The 25,179-nt window shown below is 44.6% G+C and overlaps 1 protein-coding gene across 2 annotated transcripts; it reads left to right on the top strand.

The window, feature by feature from the left end:
• Nucleotides 1-6,771: 6,771 nt before the first annotated feature.
• Nucleotides 6,772-22,263, top strand: LOC115152910 (uncharacterized protein C16orf52 homolog B). Of its 2 annotated transcripts, none has more exons than XM_029697839.1 (3): nt 6,772-7,624; nt 19,589-19,801; nt 20,758-22,263. In XM_029697839.1, exons 1-3 carry the CDS (start codon nt 7,510-7,512, stop codon nt 20,940-20,942), a joined length of 513 nt encoding a protein of 170 aa, XP_029553699.1. In that variant the 5' UTR covers nt 6,772-7,509; the 3' UTR covers nt 20,943-22,263. The 2 variants fall into 2 exon arrangements, with proteins under 2 accessions (XP_029553699.1, XP_029553700.1); XM_029697840.1 differs by having other exon boundaries at nt 6,775-7,615.
• Nucleotides 22,264-25,179: the final 2,916 nt, after the last annotated feature.

Raw genomic sequence — 25,179 nt, 5'->3', positions numbered from 1 at the left:
CCCCTCTCGTATCTGCACCAGGTGGTAGGCATTCCGTAGATCCAGCATGGAAAACACAATGGCCCCATGGAGCGGCTCGAAGGCCGAGAAAATGAGTGGTAGTGGGTAACGGTTCTTAACAGTAATGTCATTGAGTCCCCGGTAGTCAATGCACAGGCGCCGGGTCTTGTCCTTTTTCTCCACGAAGAAGAACCCTGCACTGGCGGGAGAGGAAGAGGGATGGATAAATCCTGCAGCCTGGGAGTTCCCAATGTAGGTCTCCATAGCCTTGGTCTCCGGTCCTGACAGAGAGTACAGACGTCCCGGGGCGGCGTGGTGTTTGGAAGAAGGTCAATCCCGCAGTCATAGGGTCGGTGTGGCAGAAGCGAAGTGGCCCGGGCCTCGCTGAACACCTCCCGGAAGTCCTGGTACTCCACAGGGATAGCAGAGAGGTCCGGGGCACCTTCCGAGCCCCCATGAAGACATCCCGGGGAAGGTTGCGATGACTTCAGACAGTGTGTGTGGCAGAACGGACTCCAGCCCATGATGGCACCCGTAGACCACTGATGAGGGGATTGTGTTGCTGGAGCCAGGAGAATCCCAAAACCATGGGAATCTGAGGAGATATGAGCAGAAATGGAATAGTCTCGCTGTGATTCCCTGACACCCGTAGGTTGATGGGAGTGGTAATATGAGTCACCTGGCCTATAGAGCACCCGTCCAGTGCCCTAACATCCATGGGAATGGAGAGGGACTGAGTGGGGATGTTCAGCTCGGAAGCCAGGGTAGCGTCCAAAAAGCTTTCATCGGCCCCAGAGTCAATGAGAATCCGGAGAGACTTAGACTGGTTTCCCCAAAGCAGAATGGCATGAAAAGGGGTGCGAGCAAGGGAAGCAGAAAAGTTCTCCATATGGCCCACCAGAGTACTCGATCCTACCGGTTAGCCTGGTCTTTTAAAGTACAAGAGGACACAAAATGACCAAGAGTCCCACAATACAGACAACTCTTCGTGTTGATCCTGTATTGCTGTTCCGCTGGCAACAGCCCAGCACTGCCTTGTTGCATAGGCCCGGGAAGCGGTGACTCGGCTGTCTTTTGCGACTCTCGGAGGAGGTCAAGAAGCCTTGGGTTCTCTTGGCAACGGGACCGTCGGGGACTTCTGGGATGACTCGGAGGCAAGGTGGAATCCCAGGACATGCGAGCGACATCGAATTTCCTCTCCCTCCGTCATTCCCGTAATTGCCGATCGATACGGATGGTCAACACAACGAGGGAATCGAGATCCGTAGGTAACTTCCGAGCTGCAAGTTCGTCCTTAACCTCCTCCGAGACGCCATGCAGGAACATATCGAACAACGCTTCCTGGTTCCAAGCACTCTCCGCTGCCAACGTGCGGAAATCCACCGCATAGGCTGCCACACTGCGGGAGTCCTGCCGAAGCTGGAATTAGCTTCCGGGCAGCTTCTCTCCCGGAGAACGGGGCATCAAAAACCTTCTTCACCTCTCACACGAACCCCTCCAGACTAATGCATATGGCCGGCTGTTGTTCCCATACAGCAGTAGACCAGGTGACAGCCCTGCCAGACATCAGCGTGATGAGGTAGGCTATCTTGGAGCGATCCGAGGGGAAGGAGGAGGGCTGAAGCTTGAAGATGAGGGCACACTGAGCTAGAAATATCCGACAGGTGCTCGGCTCTCCATTGAAGTGTTCCGGGGGAGGTTAGCGGGTCTCCCGAGAAGGTGGAGTGACTGATGAGAAGGGGGTGCTAACAGCTGAGTTACTGTGGGGATGTGGGGTTACCACCGTGGTAGGCTGCTTCCCAGACAACCCACGGAATTGTTCCAACAAAATGTCCAACGCCCGGTCATGGTGTTCATTCAACGTTTGGAACCCCTCCATAAGGCCCTGAAGCAATCCCTCGTGCCTACCGATGGTGGCTCCTTGACAGGAGATGGCGTTGCGCAGCTGGCCCGGGTCTGCTGGGTCAGTCATGGCCAGTTTGTACCATCACGTTTCAGGTAAGACCCAGATGCAGACAATGTCGAAGTAACAACAGTTTATTAATCCAACAGGGGCAGGCAAAAGACAGGTCAAGGGCAGGCAGAGGTCAGTAATCCAGATAGTTGGGGCAAAGGTACAGGACGGCAGGCAGGCTCAGGGCAGTTAGAAAAGGTCAACACCGGGAAAACAGGAATAATCGAGAGACAGGAACAGAAGGAAAAACGCTGGTAGGCTTTTATAAATATGGTATTATCGCCTGGTATAAATACACAGGGGATAATGGGGAAGATGGGCGACACCTGGAGGGTTGTGGAAACAATCACAAAGACAGGTGAAACCAATCAGGGTGTGACAGGGAGTAGGCTGCATGCAGCTATTTATGGTTGGTTTTGCAAATACGGGCACTTTAGGATGTTAAAAGTTTTGAAAAATGAAACCTCTTGAAACTGCTTTTTATTTATCTGAATATTTTCTTCACTCTGTCTGGGAACAGGATCTTATAGTGGCTGAGACCATACTATTTAAGAATATAATTTTTTAAATCGGTTTCCCCAAATACCTGAGGGGAAATGTCATTACCACCACGTCATAAAATGTGCTATTTTAGTAGAAAAGGAAATTACTGTCACGTCCTGACCAGTATAAGGGGTTATTTGTTATTGTAGTTTGGTCAGGGCGTGGCAGGGGTGTGTTTGTTTTGTGTTGTCGGGGTTTTGGGGTATTGTTCTATGTTTTGTATTTCTATGTTCTTTCTATGTTGTGTATTTCTTTGTGTTGGCCTGGTATGGCTCTCAATCAGGGACAGCTGTACATCGTTGTTGCTGATTGGGAGCCATACTTAGGTAGCCCTTTTTCCACCTGTCTTTTGTGGGAAGTTGTTTTTGCACTGCTGTGGTTTGCCTGCAAACTGTCTAGCTGTCGTTTGTTTTTACTTGTTTTGTGTAGTGTTAAGATGAGCATTCACATACCCGCTGCATTTTGGTCCAATCACTACGACGGCCGTGACAATTACAGAAACTGTGCCTAAGGTATTTTATGTAATATTTCACATAAATTGTATTTTTTCACTTTTTTTTTTACAATTTGGAAATTTTCTTAATTACATGTATTCACATCATTGACATGTCTAAATGTCCATATATGCCTTGATGATTCTCAGAAACATGTATTTACCACATCAACAGCTTAATATTTTACATTACTTTTGAAATTATCTTAAGAACAAGCATTTAAGGTTCACATATGGGAAAAATCCTCAACATCAATTGTAATTGAATAAACCTTATCCTCAAAAATATGTTCCGTGATGGTAATGACTTAGCGTTGTGGTAATTACATTTCATATAAAACAACTGATGAAAAATACCATTAAACATTTTAATGTCACAGTAGTACATGTTTCATTTTATTGAAGATATAGAACAGACCATTTGTTCCAATTCATTCCAAAGGTGTTCGATGGAGTTGAGGTCAGGGCTCTGAACAGGCCAGTCAAGTTTTTCCACACCAATCTCGACAAACCATTTTTGTATGGACCTCGCTTTGTGCACGGGGGCATTGACATGCTGAAACAGGAAATGACCTTCCCCAAAACTGTTGCCACAAAGTTGGAAGGACAGAATCATGTAGAATGTCATTGTATGCTGTAGCGTTAATATTTCCCTTCACTGGAACTAACAGTCCTAGCCCAAACCATGAAAAATAGCCCCAGAACATTATTCCTCCTCCACCAAAATGTACAGTTGGCACTCTGCATTGGGGCAGGTAGCATTCTCCTGGCATCCGCCACACCCAGATTCGTCCGTCAGACTGCCAGATGGTGAAGCGTGATTCATAACTCCAGAGAACACGTTTCCACAGCACCAGAGTCCAATGGCGGCTAGCTTTACACCACTCCAGCCGACGCTTGGTATTGTGCATGGTGATCTTATACTTGTGTGTGGCTGCTCGGCCATGGAAACCCGTTTCAAGAAGCTCCCGACGAACAGTTATTTTGCTGACGTTGCTTCCAGAGGCAGTTTGGAAATCGGTAGTAAGTGTTACAACATAACTACGCGCTTTAGCATTTGGCAGTTACGTTCTGTGAGCTTGCGTAGCCTACCACTTTGCGGATGAGCCGTTGTTGCTTCTAGACATTTCCACTTCACAATAACAGCACTTACAGTTGATCAGGGCAGCTTTAACAGGGCAGACATTTGACGAACTGACTTGTTGGAAAGGTGGTATCCTATCATGGTGCCACGTTGAAAGTCACTGAGCTCTTCAATATGGACCATTCTACTGCCAATGTTTGTCTATAGAGATTGCATGGCTGTGTGCTCGATTTTATACACCTTTCAGCAACGGCTGTGGTTAAAATCGGCGAATTCACTAATTTCATCCACTAATTTCAAGGGGTGTCCACATACTTTTGTATATATATAGTGTATGTCCTTGTCCTCTCCCTGGTTGATTTAGGGGGCATTATATATTTTTTTTATTAAATAAATAATTAAAGTCAGTAATAACCATAGTGTGTCACATAAATAGATAATCCTAACATAATACAACATGTAAGGGGCTTATTTAGCAAATAAGTGTTCAATTTTAACTTAACCATGATCATTTATGTAATTTGTTTGTCTTATCAGGTCTTAAGGTAAGTAAAAATGAATGAACTAATACATTGTGTCATTACCACCAGATTCTGTCCTTACCATCACAGTTCATTATGTGGTGGTAATGAGGTGTGGTGGGAATTACATTTTTACGATATTTGGTCATAAATAGCAGGGATTCTAGCATGCTAACTCCAGTTGAACAGCTAGCATACAATGTATCCTAAATACACATAATTAAAACATCATTTCAAAAATCTAACATAATTTGATGAAATTATAGCCTATTTGGTAATGAGGTACAATAAAAAATATTATCTTCTCAAGTCATATTTACATTTATTTTTCTATAATTTCATGGCATCAAAATTGGAATTCCCCTCCATGACACCCATGTGCTCCACTGCCACTTTTCATATCTATGGTAACCATGTACAGAAACTTTTGAAAAAAGGTTATTATCATGTAATTTGCTTGTCATGGTGGTAATGACAAAATACTGTATTTTGGGTAAAAAACAGTATCACATGGTTTATGCACATCTAATATGTATATAGTTTCCATTTTTTTGACTTTTTTTTTAAACAGGTGCATTAAATATTTTGTAATTATCAAGACTTTTGTAAGTGTAATACATAAAAGAATGTCAAAAGTATGCGTGAGACAGGACAAAAACAGTGCAAAACAGTGACATCCAGACATGAAACGCTTTAGAAAAACAAATTCAAAACATTTTGAAAGCTGAAAATGAGAGTTTAACGTTATTTTAGTATTTCATTAATGGATGTGAAATAAACAAATCTAAATGAACATTTTATCTTAAAAATCGAACCCTGAGACACATGTTTTACAAACATACATTGTCGACGTGTACTTTGTTGTCAGTAGCTAGGTTTCAATCCAATTGGCGACAGGTTTTCATGCGAATATTCAAAAATCTGCATGAAAACAATATGCTCATTTTCCCACCAGAGATGTTTCCATCAAATTGACTTGTTGCAGTTAAAATACTGTGTGTGCGATGACATAGTGTACATAAAATAACTTTTGTGGTTAAATACCCATGCACCGAATAAAATATACAAGTTAAATTGGTTTCCATCATATTTTCAACTCTACTGATGGTTTTCCCACCCCAAAAATATTGCTTTATATAGCGAATGTGCCCACTCTGGTATTGGCACGTGTGCTCTAGCAAGCAGCTCGCAAATACAGTGCGGGCAGGCCAGCCTACATTATGAGATTATTATAGACAAAAGAGCGAGATAATTTTTATTTGTCAAAGGGCAGCCACCAGAATAAGACCCTCGATATTTATTGGAAAGGAGCATCAAGCTCATCACGTTGCACTTTCACCACCCTCTGAAGCGCATCATAATTTATTTAATCTGTATCCTAATAAACATTATGCTTTCCCGATGCGTTGTAGTGGGATGACTAATGTACTTCTATATGATGGTTATTATATCAATATTTCCGCGCACGACATTTCTCGCATAATTCATTTTACCTAGACAAAAAGATCCCACCTTGTCTAGCGTATTTTGTTTTGTCGTCATTTGGATAGTTTACCGAAAAATGTTCTGTTTCCATCAGGCCTGTCATGACATGTTTTATCCGACATGTAGGCTACTTCACGCTCAAAAAAAGGTTGGAAACCTGGTTGGTATAGCAGAAATATGAGGCAGAGATTTAGGGTGCGTTCGAGCAGATCACTTTTGTCAATTTGCATTATATAAAAATGTTCGACTGTAAGTTTCTGCAATTGCTCTTTACAAACTTCATCCTGCAGCCATCACCTGCATTGTGGGAGGCTCTATTGTCAACCAATCATTAGGGTGTTTTTGTTTGGCCCAAAGACGTGACTGAAACAGGAACCATGTGCAGCCTACAGTGAATGAATCAAGGTGATTGAGGCTCTATCTCACTAATTGATTGTATATTGTACACAGATATAATTTCAGTTTGTGAGTAGATGTAGGAGACACGTTTTTTTCCTCGAAATTATAAAGAAAACCTTGGCAACACTGCCATGCTGATCTGAGCCTTGCTGTTGGAAAACCACATTAGTGTACGACCTTCTGCTTTTGCAGATGCACCTCCCCCGACTTTCGTCGACAGTCAGTTGCTTTAGCCTTACTACTCAAACGCGCCCAATCACTTGGTTCTCTGTTTGACAGAGTTGTACAGAATCTCGCGAGAGTTGACGTCTGCTAAAAATACTTGAGAGAACAACGATTTTTTTTTTTACCACTGATTCCTACCTCGAATGCATTCATCTGACGGGCATTTCAAGAGGGACAAATACCGTTATTTCTGTTTCAGGGAATATTGGCATATTATATGAAATCAGAGAATTGCGCTCAAGATATGTATTTTATGGAATTTGTTTGCAACGAAGAAATATCAGATGGAGAAGAGAAAGGAACACAGGAAATAAGCGGTATAGTGTGCACGCTTGCAAGAATCGCTTAATGTCCTAATAACAGCGAAATGGTCGCAAAACTTTCGAATTTTCCTTCCACTCATCTTTCAAATATATTTTTTCCCAGACACCATAAGCTACCAGGTTGCATTACTGGGCGAATGGGTGAAACAGCGGGCGTTCATAGCCAGGGCCATGGTCGATATTTATAAGTCAATGGGAAGGCAGTTTGCAAAGGCAACTTTTCACATAACGGAAACGTCTTTGCATTAACTCCTACACCAGGACTGCTGCGTATGCGCCGCAAAGATGAGAGGCTTTGCCCTTCTCCCCCAAGAGGACTACGACAATGCTTCCACTGGGCAAGACCAAAACATTGCTATTGGACGTTGAAATCAATGCCTGAGTCTCTTCAGACCTATTTGCCTTCGTAGGGCGAGATAAAGGAGACTTTCCTTATTGACTCAATGTAAAGGAGAAGAGAAGAGTGCATCCGCGTCAGAGAAATGGATAAACTCACCGTCATATCAGGATGCCTCTTTCTAGCGGCAGATATCTTTGCCATCGCCAGTATTGCTAATCCAGACTGGATCAACACAGGAGATGCAACTGGTAAGTTAGGTGAGGGCATTTAACTTCATTTATATATTTCCACACGTTATCTGTCTAGTGTCTATCATCTGGCTGTAGGCTGCTACAGCTGGCTATCGCCCTGTGTGGCCCCCAAGGGGCTTTGTTGACAATGATCAATAATGTGCGTTATAAACCGGGTGGTTCATCACAGAATGCTGATTGACTGACAGCCGTATACCACGGGTATAAACATTTATTTTTACTGCTCTAATTACGTTGGCAACCAGTTTTTATAATAGCAATAAGGAACCTTGGGGGTTTGTGTTAAATGGCCAATATACCATGGCTAAGGCCTGTATCCAGGCACTCTGCAATGCGTAGCCATAGTATATTGGCCATATACCACACCACCTCAGGCCTTATTGCTTAATTAACCCCTTTGACACACTATTCTTCTAGGATTTCAGTTCACGTAACCCAATGTTTTTGAATCATTCTCTTTCCATTCTACTGCATCAGCCACACTACACCACCACCCTCTTCCAAATATAACACTTTGGCATTCTGGTGACCTTTCTCTTGAGCTTCACAATCTTATAATGTGGCATCATCTAAGACCTACATTTTCTGTTACACTTTATACAAGCAGTCCTGCCCTCTTTCTCCCCACATCCACCCTCTCCCCACATCCACCCTCTCCCCACATCCACCCTCTCCCCACATCCACCCCATCCCTCCAAAATACAGTGAGCTACTTTGGCATCTTCTCTCGCTCTCGTCCTCTCGGGGCTTGGCCTCTCGGGGCTTGTCCTCAAACCACCAATCAGGATCCTCCACAGCTGGTAATAAATGAACTGCCCTCTACTGTTTCACCCCAACATCCCCTGATACCCCATGTCCCTTCAAGGCATATAAGCTACCCTGTACTAGTGTAACAGTATAGCTTCCGTCCCTCTCCTCGCCCCAACCTGGGCTCGAACCAGGGACCCTCTGCACACAACAACTGCCCCCACAAAGCATCGTTACCCATCGCGCCACAAAAGCCGCGGCCCTTGCAGAGCAAGGGGAACAACTACTTCAGGTCTCAGAGCAAGTGACGTCACCCAATTGAAACGCTATTAGCGCGCACCACCGCTAACTAACTAGCCATTTCACATCGGTTACACTAGCTATCAACTCACCTCCCGAGTGGTGCAGTGGTCTAAGAGCAGGCTGACCGTTGACAAATAGTGTGTCAGACTCAGTGGTGAAGTGAGGGCCACATATCCGGCTATGTCCTTGGAGGTCTGTTCAGCTCTCCACTCACTCTCTGTATGTTATATGCATCTGACACAGACAGACTGGGGCATTTGTAGTTCATCTACAGTACCCAGTCTGAGGACATGGTAAAATGAAGTGCAACAATAAAGGCTACGACTAAACGATGGGTCATTTAGAATGAGCTAATGCCTTTTAGCTACAGCTGTAGCCAGCAGATTGTAGTTCCATGCTGTGGCCTACTGCATAAACAACCGGGATAGGTGACATTTTCCCCTTGTCATTGTGAGGTAGGAGCCAGGATGGAAAAGCAAACTTTTGAGTCCTATGTTTAGATTTTAATGGTCTCATTCGTGATCATTCTTTTCTTTTTTTATACAAAGAATGAAAACATAGGAGAGACCAAACCAGACATAAAATCCCACTTTCCTCCCACAAGTCCTCCCTGGCCACCAACATCACAGACTAACCCCTAGACTAACCCCTGGCCACCAACGTCACACACTAACCCCTGGCCACCAACGTCACACACTAACCCCTGGCCACCAACGTCACACACTAACCCCTGGCCACCAACGTCACACACTAACCCCTAGCCACCAACATCACACACTAACCCCTGGCCACCAACGTCACACACTAACCCCTGGCCACCAACGTCACACACTAACCCCTAGCCACCAACATCACACACTAATCCCTGGCCACCAACGTCACACACTAGCCCCTGGCCACCGGCCACCAACATCACACACTAACCCCTGGCCACCAACGTCACACACTAACCCCTGGCCACAAACATCACACACTTACCCCTGGCCACCAACGTCACACACTAACCCCTGGCCACCAACATCACACACTTACCCCTGGCCACAAACATCACACACTTACCCCTGGCCACCAACGTCACACACTTACCCCTGGCCACCAACGTCACACACTTACCCCTGGCCACCAACGTCACACACTAGCCCCTGGCCACCGGCCACCAACATCACACACTAACCCCTGGCCACCAACATCACACACTAACTCCTGGCCACCGGCCACCAACATCACACACTAACCCCAGACCACCAACATCACAGACTAACCCCAGACCACCAACATCACACACTAACCCCAGACCACCAACATCACACACTAAACCCAGACCACCAACATCACACACTAACCCCAGACCACCAACATCACACACTAAACCCAGACCACCAACATCACACACTAACCCCAGACCACCAACATCACACACAAACCCCAGACCACCAACATCACACACTAACCCCAGACCACCAACATCACACACTAACCCCAGACCACCAACATCACACACTAACCCCAGACCACCAACATCACACGCTAACCCCTGGTCACCAATGTCACACGCTAACCCCTGGCCAACAACATCACTTAATAAATCTAAGGTGACATGGTTATAATCATGTTATATCTCTTATTATATGCTCAGCACTTTGAGAATTAATTGTAACCTGAAAATGTACATATTAATGACAATTTATAGCCTCCATTACACTGTTACAGCACAGTCCAGGAGCGTTCAGGTAGAACACACCTCCATTACCCTGTTACAGCACAGTCCAGGAGCGTTCAGGTAGAACATACCTCCATTACACTGTTACAGCACAGTCCAGGAGCGTTCAGGTAGAACATATCTCCATTACACTGTTACAGCACAGTCCAGGAGCGTTCAGGTAGAACATACCTCCATTACACTGTTACAGCACAGTCCAGGAGCGTTCAGGTAAAACACACCTCCATTACACTGTTACAGCACAGTCCAGGAGCGTTCAGGTAGAACATACCTCCATTACACTGTTACAGCACAGTCCAGGAGCGTTCAGGTAGAACATACCTCCATTACACTGTTACAGCACAGTCCAGGAGCGTTCAGGTAGAACACACCTCCATTACACTGTTACAGCACAGTCCAGGAGCGTTCAGGTAGAACACACCTCCATTACACTGTTACAGCACAGTCCAGGAGCGTTCAGGTAGAACATACCTCCATTACACTGTTACAGCACAGTCCAGGAGCGTTCAGGTAGAACATACCTCCATTACACTGTTACAGCACAGTCCAGGAGCGTTCAGGTAGAACATACCTCCATTACACTGTTACAGCACAGTCCAGGAGCGTTCAGGTAGAACACACCTCCATTACACTGTTACAGCACAGTCCAGGAGCGTTCAGGTAGAACACACCTCCATTACACTGTTACAGCACAGTCCAGGAGCGTTCAGGTAGAACACACCTCCATTACACTGTTACAGCACAGTCCAGGAGCGTTCAGGTAGAACACACCTCCATTACACTGTTACAGCACAGTCCAGGAGCGTTCAGGTAGAACACACCTCCATTACACTGTTACAGCACAGTCCAGGAGCGTTCAGGTAGAACATACCTCCATTACACTGTTACAGCACAGTCCAGGAGCGTTCAGGTAGAACATACCTCCATTACACTGTTACAGCACAGTCCAGGAGCGTTCAGGTAGAACATACCTCCATTACACTGTTACAGCACAGTCCAGGAGCGTTCAGGTAGAACACACCTCCATTACACTGTTACAGCACAGTCCAGGAGCGTTCAGGTAGAACATACCTCCATTACACTGTTACAGCACAGTCCAGGAGCGTTCAGGTAGAACATACCTCCATTACACTGTTACAGCACAGTCCAGGAGCGTTCAGGTAGAACATACCTCCATTACACTGTTACAGCACAGTCCAGGAGCGTTCAGGTAGAACATACCTCCATTACACTGTTACAGCACAGTCCAGGAGCGTTCAGGTAGAACATACCTCCATTACACTGTTACAGCACAGTCCAGAAGCGTTCAGGTAGAACACACCTCCATTACACTGTTACAGCACAGTCCAGGAGCGTTCAGGTAGAACATACCTCCATTACACTGTTACAGCACAGTCCAGGAGCGTTCAGGTAGAACATACCTCCATTACACTGTTACAGCACAGTCCAGGAGCGTTCAGGTAGAACATACCTCCATTACACTGTTACAGCACAGTCCAGGAGCGTTCAGGTAGAACACACCTCCATTACACTGTTACAGCACAGTCCAGGAGCGTTCAGGTAGAACATACCATACAAAGAAGGAACAGAAACAGGCTTGAGGTCCACCCATATTGTGTTTTCAGTCATTACTAGCCAGACTTCCCTTGTGAGACTTCCCCTCTCATCCCACACAGAGAAGGTATGAAATCAAGCAGGGTTAAAAGCCTTTTGTTCCAGCCTAATAGTAATTACCAGGTGGAGAGAAGCATTGTTTGTAAATGGTAATGTGTGGAGTCTTTCCTGATGAGGTCTGCTGGGAGGGAGAATTATTTCAGATGAAGCACTCACAGGTTAATTATCAAGGAAATTACCTTGACTGGAAGGCCCTGTTTGTGTATCTGAAGTCCAAACATATTGTTTTGTCAAGGTGAAATAGATAAATGCTTAGACCTACACTCTTAGAAAAAAGGTTTCCAAAAGGGTTATTCGGCTATCCCAATAGGAGAATCCCTTTTGGTTCCTGGTAGAAACCTTTTGGGTTCTGTGTATAACCCTCTATGTAAAGGGTTCCACATAGAACTCAAAAGGTTTCTACCTGGAACCAAAAATGGGTTCTTCAAACGGTTGTCCTATGGGGACAACTGAAGAACCATTTTAGGTTCTAGAATGGCACCTTTTTTTCCTATGAGTGTAGTTGTTCCTGCCAATGAAGTTAACTTGCCGGTCTAACTTATGCTCTTTCCTATGGTATCAGTATTTTGGCAGCACCAGATGATGCTTATTGCTCACAGATAAACAGATGTTGACAATGACTCCATCAGATTGGCAGATGTTGTTATAAACACAAATGTCTCTCACCAACTGAAGTTTAGCCTGGAAAGGAATCATTATGGTTTATTTGTTTACAGCAAACCTCTCTGTAGTTATCCAGGAAGTGAAGCTTTATACAAGTTTATAGAGGTGTGTGTGTGTCTTAGACTAGCTAATTTCCTGCTTGTTACGCAGGTATTCTGTAGTGAAGTCGGAAGCAGCAGGGGACTGACTGGGGCTGTGTTTACTAACTACAGACATTGGCCCACACACACACACACACACACACACACACACACACACACACACACACACACACACACACACACACACACACACACACACACACACACACACACACACACACACACACACCCCTCTGTCTCAATGCCCTGGCTATCAGACAAGCTTGATGTCTGATGTGTTGCACACTTAAAACAGCTGCTGAACAGTCCCACGAAGTAGAAATGTTCCCCCAAGAGTCCCATAGAACAAAAAGTACAATTTACATGACAAGCTATGGAATGGGTGTGTAAGCTTGCTTAAGAGAGAGAAATATTGTGTCATGATAGGATATACTATGTCACTTTTTTAACATTGAATCAGTATCTTTGATTCTTTGACAGTGGAATATGTGATACTATGCTTCTGAGGCAGGACCTTTTCACTAAGGATATGAAGTGGTTGGGATGTGAAGTCCTGGTAGCCTACGCCTATTTATGTTGTGCTCTTCACTTAGATAAAATAATGTATAGGGAAGGAACAGGATATCCTGTGTAGAAAATGGAGGGGCTCAGAGATCATGGAATCAATATAGTATGCATGCAGTACGTTCCACTTCAGACTCATACAACCATTCATAGGTATGCTACCTCATAGTTGACACATCTATTCTACTGTATATCTATCTAAACTGTTGAAGGGGTATAGCCTCAAAATAATCAGCTGAAGTAAGTAAACCCTGTTGAAGGGAAGTTTTCCACTCAGATCTGTCTGGTAACATGATCTGTATCAGGGTTGGTAGTGTAACTTACTACCAGTCATTTGGGATTCTGGTAATTGGGAAGCAAATGTGATCACTGTAATGGATGAGGAAACAGGACACAGCAGTTTGGTTTAGTAATGAGTATTACATTAGGGTGCCATGTCACTAGCCACGACATAACAGCTGTGATCAGCATTAGATCCACATACAGTAGGTCTACATGTGTCATCACATCAATGGGATCCTGAGTGGCGCAGCGGTCTAAGGAAGTGCTAGAGGCGTACCTACAGCCCCGGGTTTGATCCCGGGCAAGATCACAACCAGCCATGATCGGGGGTCCCATAGGGCGGCGCACAATTGACCCAGCGTTATCCGGGTTAGGGGAGGGTTTGGCCGGGGTAGGCCGTCATTGTAAATAAGAATTTGTTCTTAGCTGACTTGCCTAGTTAAATAAAATAAATAAAGGTGGCTGGTGGCACCTCAGTTGGGGAGGACGGGCTCATAGTAATGGTTGGAACGGAATAAATGGAATGCTATTGAATACCATTCCATTTACTCTTTGTGGATGGCTGAGCTCGTCTCTTTATGTGGATGGCTGAGTGGATGGCTGAGCTCATCTCTTTATGTGGATGGCTGAGCTCATCTCTTTATGTGGATGGCTGAGCTCGTCTCTTTATGTGGATGGCTGAGCTCGTCTCTTTATGTGGATGGCTGAGGGGATGGCTGAGCTCATCTCTTTATGTGGATGGCTGAGCTCATCTCTATGTGGATGGCTGAGTGGCTGAGCTCGTCTCTTTATGTGGATGGCTGAGCTCATCTCTTTATGTGGATGGCTGAGGGGATGGCTGAGCTCGTCTCTTTATGTGGATGGCTGAGCTCATCTCTTTATGTGGATGGCTGAGTGGCTGAGCTCGTCTCTTTATGTGGATGGCTGAGCTCATCTCTTTATGTGGATGGCTGAGGGGATGGCTGAGCTCGTCTCTTTATGTGGATGGCTGAGGGGATGGCTGAGCTCGTCTCTTTATGTGGATGGCTGAGGGGATGGCTGAGCTCGTCTCTTTATGTGGATGGCTGAGCTCGTCTCTTTCTCGCCTTTGATTTAGCTAGCTAACTAACTAACAAATATATGCACTGTCAATCGATAATAGCTAAATCAAAGGCGAGAAAGAGACGAGCTCAGCCATTCACATAAAGAGATGAGCTCAGCCATCCCCTCAGCCATCCACATAAAGAGATGAGCTCAGCCATCCACATAAAGAGACGAGCTCAGCCACTCAGCCATCCACATAAAGAGATGAGCTCAGCCATCCACATAAAGAGACGAGCTCAGCCACTCAGCCATCCACATAAAGAGATGAGCTCAGCCATCCACATAAAGAGACGAGCTCAGCCACTCAGCCATCCACATAAAGAGATGAGCTCAGCCATCCACATAAAGAGACGAGCTCAGCCACTCAGCCATCCACATAAAGAGATGAGCTCAGCCATCCACTCAGCCATCCACTCAGCCATCCACTCAGCCATCCACATAAAGAGATGAGCTCAGCCATCCACATACAGAGATGAACTCAGCCATCCACTCAGCCATCCACTCAGCCATCCACTCAGCCATCCACATAAAGAGATGAGCTCAGCCATCCACATAAAGAGATGAACTCAACCATCCACATAGAGAGATGAGCTCAGCAATCCACTCAGCCATCCACATAAAGAGATGAGCTCAGCCATCCACTCAGCCACCCACTCAGCCATCCACATAAAGAGATGAGCTCAGCCATCCACATAAAGAGATGAGCTCAGCCATCCACTCAGCCATCCACTCAGCCATCCACATAAAGAGATGAGCTCAGCCATCCACATAAAGAGAGGCTTGTGCATTTATTGAACTGGGAACATTTTCACGCTGGGAGAAATTTTACAACATGTGGTCACAATCAGAACGATTGGGAACTATTTCACACTGGGAAGATTTTTACATGACCAAGGGCAGTGTACTATATGTCCTTTTGAGGGAGCAGGGCTCATCATATTGGCCCATACTCCTTCCCTCCCTCCCACCTCAGTGATGTATGTTCTTGTCTCAGAACCATAATGGGGTATTTGTAAATCTCTGTCCATCTCTCTAATCCAATAGACTAAATATGGTTGTGTCTTGCCTAGGGTTGGGTGGTATCCAGATGTTCATACCGTTTCTGTACCATACCGGGGTATACGGTATTACCGAATGTGCACACAAGGGCCGCGGACGCACAAAACACTTGAGGCAACAGGGATCTGGATCCAGGAAGGGGTAGAATGTCTCTGATCCAACCAAGAAGCTTAATCTTGACATGTAGCCACGTAGATAGCAAGTTAGCAAACCAAATGCAATTCTGGATATCATTTATTTGACTCATTTTACATTTCTTATAGTTGTACTTAACTTATAGTTATGAGCAGTGGCATAGCACGCAGCCCCTGCAAGTTGGTGGTGCCCCGACCCCCAAAAATGAAAACAGTATTGAAAATCATAACATCAGTATTTTGAAATAGCCGGTATAGAGTATATCGCACAAGCCTTGCCCGCTATTCATCTCTCCTCTCTGTCTCCAGCTTCTGGAAGACACAAAGTGCTGGCTCAGGGATAACTCCTCGTCTCGTGACAGAGAAGGGGATGAAAGGGGTCGGAGGATTTAATTTCACATTTCTCTCATTCAAATCTATACCGATGAATTGTCTTTTGTAGCTGGATGGACGAGGGGGTTGAGTGTTGCTGAGTTGGCTCGTTCTGTGTTGGGTTAGGGAGGGTGGGGTTCATATGCTCTTATTGTTGTTGGAAGAGTTATGTGTTCAGCAGGCCTAGCTTGCTGACATAATTGGACCCACCAGACTTTTGGGCAGGAGAGGAGAGGCTCTTTGACAGTGAGTGACTTTCTGATGTGAATTCTTATCTCCTCCCTCTCTCTTTTTTCCTCCCTCTCCTTTATCTCATCTCTCCTCTCTGGTGTCAGGGGCTCTGGGTCCTCCCTCTGCTTTCTTTATCCTTCCATCCCTCTCTCTCTCTCCCCCTCTTCCCTCCAGCTCTCTTCTTCTCTGTGGTTTCAGAGGCTCTGGGTCCTCCCTCTGCTTTCTTTATCCTTCCATCCCTCTCTCTGTCCCCCCCTCTTCCCTCCAGCTCTCTTCCTCTCTGTGGTTTCAGAGGCTCTGGGTCCTCCCTCTGCTTTCTTTATCCTTCCATCCCTCTCTCTCTCTCCCCCTCTTCCCTCCAGCTCTCTTCCTCTCTCTGGTGTCAGGGGCTCTGGTCCTGAGCCATCCAAATCAAATCAAATGTATTTGTCACATACACATGGTTAGCAGGTGTTAATGCAAGTGTAGCGAAATGCTTGTGCTTCTAGTTCCGACCATGCAGTAATATCTAACAAGTAATATAACCTAACAATTTCACAACAACTACCTTATACACACAAGTGTAAAGGAATGAATACGAACATGTACATAAAAATATATAAATGAGTGATGGCTGAACGGCATAGGCAAGATGTAATAGATGGTATGGAGTACAGTATATACATATGAGATGAGCAATGTAGGGTATGAAAACATATAAAGCAGCATTGTTTAAGGTGGCTAGTTATACCTTACATCAGGATGGCAAGATGCAGTAGATGGTATAGAGTACAGTATATACATATGAGATGAGTATTGTAGGGTATGAAAACATATAAAGCAGCATTGTTTAAGGTGGCTAGTTATACCTTACATCAGGATGGCAAGATGCAGTAGATGGTATAGAGTACAGTATATACATATGAGATGAGTAATGCAGGGTATGAAAACATTATATAAAGTGGCATTGTTTAAAGTGGCTAGTGATACATCTGATTACATCAGATGGCAAGATGCAGTAGATGGTATAGCGTACAGTATATACATAAGAGATGAGCAATGTAGGGTAAGTAAACATATATATATATATATATATATATATAAGTGGCTAGTGATAAATTGATTACATCAATTGTTCCATTACTAAAGTGGCTGTTGTTGAGTCAGTATGTTGGCAGCAGCCACTCAATGTTAGTGATGGCTGTTTAACAGTCTGATGGCCTTGAGATAGAAGCTGTTTTTCAGGCTCTCGGTCCCAGTTTTGATGCACCTGTACTGACCTCGCCTTCTGGATGATAGCGGGGTGAACAGGTAGTGGCTCGGGTGGTTGTTGTCCTTGATGATCTTTTTGGCCTTCCTGTGACATCGGGTGGTGTAGGTGTCCTGGAGGGCAGGTAGTTTGCCCCCGGTGATGCGTTGTGCAGACCTCACTACCCTCTGGAGAGCCTTCCGGTTATGGGCGGAGCAGCTGCCGTACCAGGCGGTGATACAGCCCGACAGGATGCTCTCGATTGTGCATCTGTAAAGGTTTTTGGTGACAAGCCGAATTTCTTCAGCCTCCTGAGGTTGAAGAGGCGCTGCTGCGCCTTCTTCACCACGCTGTCTGTGTGGGTGGACCATTTCAGTTTGTCCGTGATGTGTACGCCGAGGAACTTAAAACTCTCCACCCTCTCCACTACTGTCCTGTCGACGTGGATAGGGGGGGTGTTCCCTCTGCTGTTTCCTGAAGTCCACGATCATCTCCTTTGTTTTACTGACATTGAGTGTGAGGTTATTTTCCTGACACCACACTCCGAGGGCCCTCACCTCCTCCCTGTAGGCCATCTCGTCGTTGTTGGTAATCAAGCCTACCACTGTATTGAAGTCTGCAAACTTGATAATTGAGTTGGATGCGTGCATGGCCACGCAGTCGTGGGTAAACAGGGAGTACAGGAGAGGGCTGAGAACACACCCTTGTGGGACCCCAGTGTTGAGGATTAGCGGGATGGAGATGTTGTTTTCTACCCTCACCAACTGGGGGTGGCCTGTCAGGAAGTCCAGGACCCAGTTGCACAGGGTGGGGTCGAGACCCAGCGTCTCGAGCTTAATGACGAGTTTGGAGGGTACTATGGTGTTAAATGCTGAGCTGTAATCGATGAACAGCGTTCTTACATAGGTATTCCTCTTGTCCAGATGGGTTAGGGCAGTGTGCAGTGTGATGGCGATTGCGTTGTCTGTGGACCTATTGGGGCGGGAAACAAATTGGAGTGGGGTGTCAGGTAGGGTAGAGGTGATATGGTCCTTGACTAGTCTCTCAAAGCACTTCATGATGACGGAAGTGAGTGCTACAGGGCGGTAGTCATTTAGCTCAGTTACCTTAGTCCAAGTCTTACGTCATTGATTGATTCCTCGGGGACCCCTGCCATTGGTCCAGGGCCTAAGCGTCCCACTCTTCAGCCTTGTTACCATACCAACCTTCCTTTAGCTCTACTTTGTGTGGTCACGGGGCACTGGAAGTGGAATCCAGTGTCACTAGGGAGGTCATTAGTCCAGATGTGATGTAATGCAATGATGCCTCATACAGATCTTAGCTTTTCTAATGGTGATACTGTCACAAGTTGAGGGATATTTTAGAACTGATGCAATCTACTGCTCTGGGTTATGTTGCTTCGAATAAAACAAGGTGTACCAGAAAATGAAAAGATTCTGCCGAAAAGTGACATGTTGTTGTGGTGTGTGAGAGCACAGTTGACCTGAACAGCGAGAGTATGCTCTGTGTGTGATGGAAGATATTCTCCCTCCGTGGGTGTATGTGATCAAGCACTCTGTCTGTAGCAGTGCAGGCTGCTGAGGGGAGGATGGCTTATAATGATGGCAGGAACGGAGCGAATGGAATGGCATCAAACACATGGAAACCATGTGTTTAATGTATTTGATACTATTCTACCTATTCCGCTCCAACCATCCCCAATTAAGGTGCCACCAACCTCCTGTGTTCTGTAGATGCTCTGACAGTGGGACTGCTGCTGTGTGGGATCTAACCCTGACTGATCTGTCTCTTCTCTCTCCCTCTCTCTAGGTTCCCTGACGGTAGGCCTGGTGCGGCAGTGCCAGACCATCCACGGTCGTGAATGGACCTGTATCCCCCCGCGGCTGCCCCCTGAGTGGGTCACCACCCTCTTCTTCATCATCCTGGGCATCATCTCCCTCACGGTGACCTGCGGCCTGTTGGTGGCATCACACTGGCACCGCGAGGCCACCCGTTACGCCCGCTGGATCGCCTTCACTGGGAGTACGTTTCATTTTGACTTATGGAACGGTTATTTAACCAGACAGGTCAATGGGGAACCAGTTCTCGTTTACAGTGACGGCCTGGCCAAGAGACCAAGACTGCAATACGATAAATACAGAAACATGGCCAACACTGTCACCATTTAAGTTATGAGTGGTGCCAGACAGAATCCTGTTAATCCCCTATTCTGGTTAAAGTAGTACAGTAGACTAGGGAACAGGCTGTGATTTGAGGGAAAGCCATTAGTTACAGCTTTGAAGCACCTTGAGATTCTTGTTATGTCACTAATGGATGTTAGCAAATTGATTTGAGTAAGCCGAGATGAATGTCACTTTGGTTTCATTTTAGTAAAAGCGTTTGTGTGGTAACTGTGTGGGCGGCAGGTAGCCTAAGAGTGGTAAAATCCCTCCTCCTGGTTTTAGCTCTGCTCATAGCGACCCAATTTACTGTAGGTGTTCAAGGAGCCACTCAGCACTGTTCCATTTGAACATTTAGCCCGTTTAGCAGATGCTCTTATCCAGAGCGACTTACAGGAGCAGTTAGGGTTAAGTGCTTTGCTCAAGGACACATCAAGAGATGTTTCACCTATTCGGCTTGGAGATTCGAAACGAGCGCCGTTTCCGTTACTGGTCCAAGGGATATGACGGAATAACATTCCTTTGTTATTATTATACTTCCAGAGGTCATTTTATCCTAATCATTATCGGGCTAGAATTACCTCTTGAGGTATAATAATAACCAAGTAATGACAATGTAATATGACAATGTAAATTGTTTTTTTTCAGATCTGTCAGGTTTCCACGACGATGAAAACGCAAATCTAGAATTTAGACTGAGATCATGTTGCTGCCTGCTCTTTAAATGTTGTAAGAGATGTTGCTCCCTAAATATGTTGTACTGTGAATAGTGTTTTTAAGAAGACTGTTTCTAAACTTTGTTTCCTCTCTCCTCCATAGTGATCCTGCTCTGTATGGCAGCTCTGATATTTCCTATAGGATTTTACATCGATGAGGTCGGGGGTCAACCTTATAAACTACCCAACAACACTGTGGTGGGGTCCTCATATGTACTCTTTGTCCTATCTATATTTTTCACTATAGTGGGACTACTGTTTGCAGGGAAGGTCTGCTTGCCTGGGTGACATATCGGGCACTTTGTTTTTTGTAAACATTCTTGCGTTTAGAGAAATGCCTTTGTAGAAGCATTTGCTAGGCCAGACATTTGAAAATGGCCAGCTGGAAGGGAAGGGAAGAAGAGGAACTGTGAGAAACACTCTTTCTCTCTGACGAACCTTTGGATGACAGGACTCTACGGCACCTAGCCCTGGGTCAATAGGACAGGTAGTAGGCACTAGTCTGTCTGTGTTCATAGATCTTGGAGGAATGGACACCTATCCAGCCCCCTCACAGATCAGTGAACACAGAAGTGTCCTTCCATAAATAGAGTGCCTTTTCGGGTAGTGTAACTTTCTTATTTCACCAAATTGGAACATTCTGTCAAAGAGCACATGTTTAACTTCATAACAAACATGTTTTCCCCATCCCCTCCTTTTGATATTTACATTTTTTTAAGGAATAATTTAACCATATTAAAATTCAGTTCAGTTCACCTAACTGGTTGACCTGAGGGACAAATGTAAATGAATCACTAATCACATGAGATAAATAATCACTTCCAGAAATGTCATTGTCAAAGCAACAAATTATATTACAATGATGGTGAAAACTTGGGGAAATTTGACGGTTAAGTTGGTTAAAATCTTCAAGTCGGACAAACATGACGTGGGACATGCCAAAATGTAAAACACACTACTATTGGATTTTTTTAATGTTTAGTTAGAGTGTAGATTTGTGATCCAATTGTTAAATTGAGTGTTTTATCAAAATGTGCACACAATGTCACCAGGACATAAAAGGCACTCTCTTCATGGATTGACCCAGAACGGGTAGTGGCCAGAGCCTGAAATAGACATGGATCATCAGGACAGGGAAGACTGTCACCCATGGTCATGACAACAGGAAGTCAAGTCACTCCGCCCCATAAGAAGCACAGTGGTAGAAAGGCTGGAGCAGGCAATAAGCCATCATTTTGTAGATGATGTGTATATGGTTGGAAGTTGAGTTAGACCTCAGAGCTGTTGTCTTGTGTCCTATGAGTGGAGCTGGCCTCTAGATTCATGATAAAACTGAAAAGCAGGAAGTCTGTTGGATCACATGATGATGGAAAGCAATTAGAACTAATTCAATACAATTGTAAAGTATATTTTTATGGTCAATGCACTGTATCATGGAATTCCTACATGTCTGTTTTCTTTGCTTTTATTTCTGTCAATTTGTTCTCATGACTGGCTGACTTGCTCATGTAGGCTACATAGACAGAATGGCTGTTGTTTGAGGAAGCACTGTGATATACATGAACTACTCTGGAAAACCATCTCATTAAAAGTTACACAACATGACAAATTATCTAATCTATTACTCTAGAATGGGGAGAACATTCTGTATCATATAAGCAATTACAGAGAACAAAAATATGAATGCAACATGCAACAATATCAAAGATTTTACTGAGTTACAGTTCATATAAGGAAATCTGTCAATTGAAATAAATGAATTAGGCCCTAATCTATGGATTTCACATGACTGGGAATACAGATATGCATCTGTTGGTCACAGATACCTTATTTTTAAAAAAAGTAGGGTCGTGGATGAGAAAACCAGTCAGTATCTGGTGTGACCATTTGCCTCATGCAGCGCCACGCATTTCCTTTGAATAGAGTTAATCAGGCTGTTGACTGTGGCGTGTGAAATGTTGTCCCACTCCTCTTTAATGGCTGCACGAAGTTGCTGGATATTGGCAGGAACTGGAACGCACTGTCGTACATGTCGATCCAGAGCATCCCAAACATGCTCAATGGGTGACATGTCTGGTGAGTATGCAGGCCATGGAAGAACTGGGACATTTTCAGCTTCCAGGAATTGTGTACAGATCCTTGCGACATGGAGCCATGCGTTACCATGCTGAAACATGAGGTAACAAGCAGGGAGCAGGTTTCGAACCCTCAACATTCTAGCCCAAAGTTCAGCATGCTATTGACTGCCCAAATGTATTAATTGGGGTTGGGGCCGGTTGTGGCGAAAAACCCTTTATCAATTGGAATCTTTAACATGTGGAAAGGGGGAAAAGTATTATTAGTTTTTCAGAAGTGTAGCAGGATGGGCTATTAGCTGAACAATAGACTATTCAACCTTTACTAAAGAATTGTCTAATAGCCGAGCTAGGTGTGAACCCCCTCAACTTGCAACAAATCATTTGTATCTATCTTTCCACATCTACCTACACACGTATCTACCTACACACGGTTAATGTTATAAAAAAAAAAATATATATCTATATTTATATATTGGTCATGGCTCCCGAGTGGCGCAGCGGTCTAAGGCACTGCATCTCGGTGCAAGAGGCTTTACTACAGTCCCTGGTTCAAATTCAGGCTGTATTACATCCGACCGTGATTGAGAGTGCCATAGGGCTGCGCACAATTGGCCCAGCGCCATCCGGGTTTTGCCGGGGTAGGCCTTCATTGTAAATAAGAATTTGTTCTTACCTGACTTGCCAAGTTAAATAAAGGTTCAATTTAAAAAACAACTGGCGGCAACCGCAGCTAAATAGCCCAGTACTGCACTACCGACCGTCACGTTGTACATCACCGTATTTTCCATTCCATCCTAATGGAAACCCTGAGGGTTTAGTTTTTTGCTTTTCTCTGAATAGAAACACCATAATATTAATCAAATTAATTAAGCCAAATTTCTTAAAATCAATCCCATATACTGTGTTATTACAAAAAAGGTTTTAAATTCTCTGGTAATGCCAATACGGAATACTATCAAATGCTTCTCAAAGATGCCCTCTGGTGGTCAAACTAGCAATAACTTGCAGTAACAGAAAAAATGGCTGACAATGAAATTACTTGCCACAGAATGCTGCGGCAGCACGCAAGGTGAGCCGCAGTATGACACAACTTTTAAAGGAGGAACCACTGTATCTCTGTGCATTGAAATTGCCATCACCAGTAACTGAAAGGTTGCTAGATCGAATCCCTGAGCTGACAAGGTAAAAATCAGTAGTTCTGTCCTGAATAAGGCAGTTAACCCGTTGTTCCTAGGCCGTCATTGTAAATAAGAATTTGTTCTTAACTGACTTGCCTAGTTAAATAAAGGTTAAATATAAAATACAAAAATGCAATTGTGTTCATTGTCGGTAGCTTATGCCTGCCCATATCATAACCCCACCGTCACCAAGGGGGACTCTGTTCACAACATTGACATCAGCAAACCGCTGCTGTCTGCCATCTGCCCGGTACAGTTGAAACCGGGATTCATCTGTGTTGAGCACACTTCTCCACCATGCCAGTGGCCATCGAAGGTGGGTGTTTACCCACTTAAGTCAGTTACAACCAATGTTCCGTCAAATTCTTTGGGCACTGAGCACATTTTAGGTCTTCCGAGTGGAAACTTGAACCTTGTTAGAATTTTATGCAACTTCCGGCTAAGGCTGTACTCTTACAGATTTAGACAGTAGTCAATAGGCTATTGTGGCTATTTTAGCATAATGTAGGCCTACCAACAAAACCAATGGAGCAAATCCCATAACGTTTTCACATGGAAATAGCTTTTGATTTCTATGCTATAGCCTACAGTATCCTGCAGGCACACATTGCATGACACTTTTAATAACGTTTTTACATGATGACATTAATGAATAATTTTTTTACTTGGTTTGTAACACCAGGGGTGTTACTGTAAATTGCATTGTATTGTGTTGTATGATGCAAGAAACCACTTTACAAAATAAAAGTTATTATTACCATATAGAAAATTAGACAATGTAGGCTACCCCTCTGCCTATTGGCTTATTTGCACACTCAAGTTTGTCTCAAAATACAACACTGCCACTTTTAATTAAGACATAAGCTTTTTACCAGACTGACTTTTCAAAGCCAGCTTGAAATGTAGCCTACACTTTTTGCGCTCTTGTAGGAAGCAGTAACTTCCCATTGCTGACCTATACTTATCCAAAACTGGGCTATTAACTCGATAACTAGCAAAGAATATCAACAAATGTGCACACGCTCGGCACTGATCTGAAAAGCGCATTCACTCGCGGGTGATTGAAAGACCACTTGTAAACTACCCCAGCCAGTAGAATTCTACTCCGTTGCGCTCTGGCTCTGCCTACAACAAAATCCCAGACTCAATCTTGCAAAGTTAGATCTGTTTTGGTTTGTTGCATTGAAAAGGGATTGATATAATGTTGAATCGATCACAGAAGAAACGTTGATCTATTTAGTGCAAACTAAAGGGGTGAACTCAGTGAAG

Source organism: Salmo trutta, chromosome 18, assembly GCF_901001165.1.
Source record: "Salmo trutta chromosome 18, fSalTru1.1, whole genome shotgun sequence".
In the NCBI taxonomy this organism is placed as follows: Eukaryota; Metazoa; Chordata; class Actinopteri; order Salmoniformes; family Salmonidae; genus Salmo; species Salmo trutta.
The sequence above is the reverse complement of the archived record's forward strand: the minus strand, read 5'-3'. Positions and strand labels throughout refer to the sequence as shown.